General features: G+C 43.6%; 1 protein-coding gene across 4 annotated transcripts in view; it reads left to right on the top strand.

Annotated features, from left to right (window-relative positions):
* The first annotated feature begins 311 nt into the window (after positions 1 to 311).
* The window catches only part of LOC116673885 (SLAIN motif-containing protein 1), a 14,958-nt gene continuing 10,452 nt past the window's right edge, over positions 312 to 4,817 (top strand). Inside the window, exons 1-2 of one of the 4 annotated variants that reach the window (XM_032506234.1) lie at positions 312 to 866; positions 3,773 to 3,903. In XM_032506234.1, coding sequence (XP_032362125.1) covers positions 424 to 866; positions 3,773 to 3,903 — 574 coding nt within the window. In that variant the 5' untranslated portion in view covers positions 312 to 423. The remainder of the gene's footprint in view (positions 867 to 3,772; positions 3,904 to 4,817) is intronic. The other 3 variants (XM_032506233.1, XM_032506235.1, XM_032506236.1) reach the window with 3 other exon arrangements.

The following is a 4,817-nucleotide window of genomic DNA, read 5'->3' as shown; positions in this document are numbered from 1 at the left end:
TTATAAACCATCTGCAGTTTATGATTTATAAACCATCTGTTCAGAACAATTAAGCCATCATATGGGCGCAAATGTGCTTGAAACAATATCTTAAAATCAATTCGACTATTTTGAAAAATGAAATGTTGAAAGTTTACTTTGTAAAATAAAATCGTACATTTTGGATACTATTCCATTATTAATACTGCGACAGGTGCAATGTGTAGGCTACCTGAACTCAGTGCAGTGAGTTAGGGAGGCGGAGGGTGGGGTGTGCTGAGGGCGGAGTCGTATATAGTCTCACGTTGGGTAACCGTCCAGACAGACAGGCGAGCGAGACTGGTTACTACGCTACCGTTACTGAGACTAGTCTGAGGCCGACGGCTCAGCCAGTTCTCCTCTCATTTGGAGGTGTAGTAGCTTTATTTTTTGTGTTCTGGTTCAATGGAGGCAGCGGTACTGAACCACGCGATAATGACAGAGGTAGACTGCAACAGCAACACCTTGAACGCCGAGTTGGAGGTGAAGAAGCTGCAGGAGCTGGTCCGGAAGCTGGAGCGCCAGAATGAGCAGCTGCGGACCCGGGCGAGCTGCTCCGGCGGGCCGCAGGTGCTGCCTCCATCCTCGGCATGCGTCCTCAGCAGCGCCGGGGGATACCGCCTCCCCAGCCCGCTGCCCACCTTGCTTTGTCAGTCGTCCTTGGAGGCATTCGTGCCCCTGGAGGAGCCTTTCGACTATTTCCAGCCGCACTCCGGTGGGGATGGAGCGGCTACTGCTGCGGGGGAGGCGGAGGACGCGGAGGACGGATCCGAGCCGTCGCTTCTGGACGAGCTGGAACTTTTGGATTTTGATTCTCTATGCTGCTCAGACGAGTCTGATGAAACATGGTAACTGTTTTAAATGTTCCAACCATTTGTTGCTTTATGCTGTTGAATCATGTCTCGTGCATGCCAAGGCCACATGTGTGCTGTAGATGCGTCTCCTGTTGATAACGCCTGGTTTTCTCATTGTGTCTGGATGTAACCAGCCAGTCCAGCCTACTGCAAGACAAAGCCACTCACCCTGGAGCTGAATTAGCTGAGAAAGAGAGATGGACAAACTTGTTATTAGGCCTGTCATAAGGGCTGCACCATGCTGCCATTCTTCTTCTGTGCAGGAGACAAATTCATATCAAAATGCCATTGGCTGAATGCTTAACAGTATTTGCCTGCATTTCCAAAAGATAGTTTAGCCTAACTGTTGCTGCTACTGCTGCCATGTCTTCCAAAAAATCTGCAGGAAAAAAGTAACATGTATTGCCTACTTTCAGCAAAAAAAATGGCATGTGTGAGGTTGTTGCAAAGAGACCAAATCAAAATCAGGAACTCACATTTGGCTGACCATGTTGCATCTTGCCGAGTGAACTGACCATCTCATGCAAATCAACCAATGGGAAGCCAGTTTGTTGACAGTTATAGGGCTGCAACTAAGTTGTTTTCATATGTAACCAATTGATTTTTGCTTTTTCAGTTAATCAATACGTTGGCTATTAGAAAGTTGTAACAGCTGTCCCACAATAAATCCCTACATTTAAAGGTCCTCTAATACCATATCTGAAGTCTTTCATAGAGACCTTAGTAGTCCCTAATACTGTATCTGAAGTCTCTTTATATAGACCTTAGTGGTCCCCTAATCTGTATCTGAAATCCTCTTTTATATAGACCTTAGTGGTCCCCTAATACTGTATCTGAAGTTCTTTTATATGACCTAGTGGTCCCCTAATACTGTATCGGAGTATCTTTTATATAGACCTTAGGGTCCCTAATACTGTATCTAAGTCTTTTATATGACCTTAGTGGTCCCCTAATACTGTACTCAATTCTCTTTTAAGCGCTTTAGCAGTTGTTAGACTGGAAAGCGCTAATAAATACAGCACATTTACATTACATTTTATATAGACCTTAGTGGTCCCCTAATACTGTATCTGAAGTCTCTTTATATAGACCTTAGTGTCCCTACTACTGTTCTGAAGTCTCTTTTATATAGACCTTAGTGGTCCCCTAATACTGTTCGAAGTCTCTTTATATAGACCTTAGGGGTCCCTATACTGTATCTGAAGTCTCTTTTATATAGACCTATGGTCCCCTAATACTGTATCTGAAGTCTCTTTATATAGACCTTAGTGGTCCCTAATACTGTATCTGAAGTCTCTTTATATAGACCTTGTGGTCCCTAATACTGTATCTGAAGTCTCTTTTATATAGACCTTAGTGTGCCCCCTAATACTGTATCTGAAGTCTCTTTCCCAAAATTCAGCCTTAGTGCAGAATTCCAGCACTAGAGCCAGTCACACAATGAGCTTTTCTGAGTAAGTGCCATTTCTTAGTCTTTTGCTTTTGAGGAGGGGGGCAAGGTGGAGGCTGTCGTGGGGGGGGGGTATGGTCACACAGAGATGTTTCTAATATTTTGTCTACCCTGTTTATATCAATAAGGTCAGAGTGCATGTTAGAAACCTAAGAGATCAAAGTTATCTTTGAAGAGTAAAGAGCACTGCTGATTCTGCACTGCAGCACATTTGCATTCATCTTTTGTTTTGTGTTTGATGTCTTCACATTGCAGGCATGTCCCCTCCTCGTGTCTCGGAATAGTAACCAAAGTGTGTGTTTGTGTGTCCCCTTCCATGTCTCACCTGATGTCAGTGAAGGTTTTAATCTATAATTCAGCTCCCTCTCTGCTGCCAGCAGAGCAAAAAAATCGTGGAGAAAGAGTTCAGGGCTGTCAGAATAATCTGATCCACTCCGTTTGAACAGAGCAGCTCCTCTTCCTCATATCAGAAAAGCTTAGCATCGCCTTAAGACAGGGCAGAGATTGTTCGGTGGCACAAAAGAAAGATCTCTCAGGGACTAAATGGTACATGCTACATAGTACCAACAGGACAATTTTATAATACTTTAATAAAATTAAAATCCTACAAACAATGCAAAAGAAACCACAGTGATGTTGGTACTGCATTTGCATAGAAAAATAAAAGACAATAATAGTGTATGTTCAGCAATGAGTTATTTTAAAGTAGTAATATATCAATGTTGCGATCTTTCTTTTTTGTTGCGTTTTCAACTTGGAGGCCATCACTTCTCTATAATAATTAGTTATGTTTCGATCCAATAACCAACTGCAATGAAACTGTTGCTGCTTTCCTCTGATTTATATCATAGTAAACCAAATATATCTTTGAGTTGTGGACTGTTAGTTGGCCAAAAAAGACCTTTGGAAAATATATGACTCTGGGGAACCAGGATTGGCTTGCTTTCAGTATTTTCTGGCCTATTACAATAAAAAAGAAAAATCATGGCTGAAAATAATCCTTAGTTGCAGCCCCACCTCGTAAATACGTGCAGAACTAATGACATTCCCATCAGACTTACCTGCGCTTGTGTTAGTGCTAATAAGCATGCTCAAATGAGATGATCAGCATGGTAAACATCCATCCATCCATACATCTTCATCTTTATCGGGTCGCCGGGGCAGCAGCTCCATCAAGGGACCACAAACTTCCCTTTCCCGAGCCACATTACAGAGCTCCAACTGGGGGTCTGGAGGCCTTCCCAGGCCAGGGTGGAGCATGGTAAACAGTGTACCTGCCAAACATCCACATGTTAGCATTCAAACAGATTGCAGAGCTGCAAGCATGGCTGCAGACTCTTGAATAAAACGCATTTATTTCCCAGGAGCTTTTAAATAGTAGCCTACGTCCTCCTGTGACAGTTTAGGCCATTGTTTGACTCTCAGCATTTCAATCTTTGTCTCTCTCCAGGTTGTACGTGCCATCAAAAGCCAGAGAGCCCACAGCCGGCTCCCTCACACCTCTGCAGTGGTGCCGGCAGGTGCTGGACAAATCAGAGGTGGAGGTCGCCAGGAGATCGCTGTCCCTCCGCCTGGAACAAGGTACCAAATGACACACCCTTTGTGTGTGGTAAGAAAATGAGTGATTGCCCCCCGGGGCGGGGTTGGGTTGTATGGCCAAAGAGTTGGCAAGGCAAGAGACTGTAATAGGGTGTTATTACATTAGAAGTTATTATCACACATGATAGTGTGTCTGAGCTAAGTGAGTGACATCACACCTTTTTGTTTTGTTACCAAACAGTTCAGCTGGAACATACAGCTGTGCTTGCAGGACAGGCGACAGCAAGAAGATCCGTTTTAGGTTTCCAGTTTCTAAACGTCTCTTTTGATGGAGCTAAAGTTGTCAAACAACTACAAGGGCCGTCCCCATGCCGGGGCTCCATTATCCCCCGCTCGCCCCCTTCTCACTGGGAGATGCCCCGCACAACCGGTTTAGTTAAGTGGATTGGTTTACACACATATAAATACTACAGATTAATAGACACATAATCAATAAAAGATGTGATGGAGAGATGAAAAAAACAAAACTCACAGGGGCTGAATCCGGGCCCTTTCCAATGCATAATCAAAATTAAACACTATCAAATCAACACAATCAATACGAAAGGTAAAATAATATTTTACACGGGTTGTTTACAAGACATTTTTATAGGGATAACATTGCACAGACAAAATCAAACCTTAGACCGCTTTCGTAAAGTGCCCATATTATGAAAAAAATCGCTTTTTCTGGGATTTGGGGTGTCTTAGATGCTTGTAGCTTGTTCTCTCTAGCAGATGATTTGTGGCCAACAACTGGAACTTTTAGGTGACAGCCATCAGATTGAAAGCTATAGTACATCATTTCTGTCACCCCCATAAGGGATTCTAAATAATGACAAGAACCCTGTTGGCGTGTCCACATGATACAAGCCTTCCGTGATCACGCACGCGCTTCCTTATGCGTGCGGATGTCT

The sequence above is a fragment of the Etheostoma spectabile genome, chromosome 24 (assembly GCF_008692095.1).
Source record: "Etheostoma spectabile isolate EspeVRDwgs_2016 chromosome 24, UIUC_Espe_1.0, whole genome shotgun sequence".
NCBI classification, from domain to species: domain Eukaryota; kingdom Metazoa; phylum Chordata; class Actinopteri; order Perciformes; family Percidae; genus Etheostoma; species Etheostoma spectabile.
Note: the sequence above shows the minus strand (reverse complement) of the source record. Positions and strands in the feature narration are given on the sequence as shown.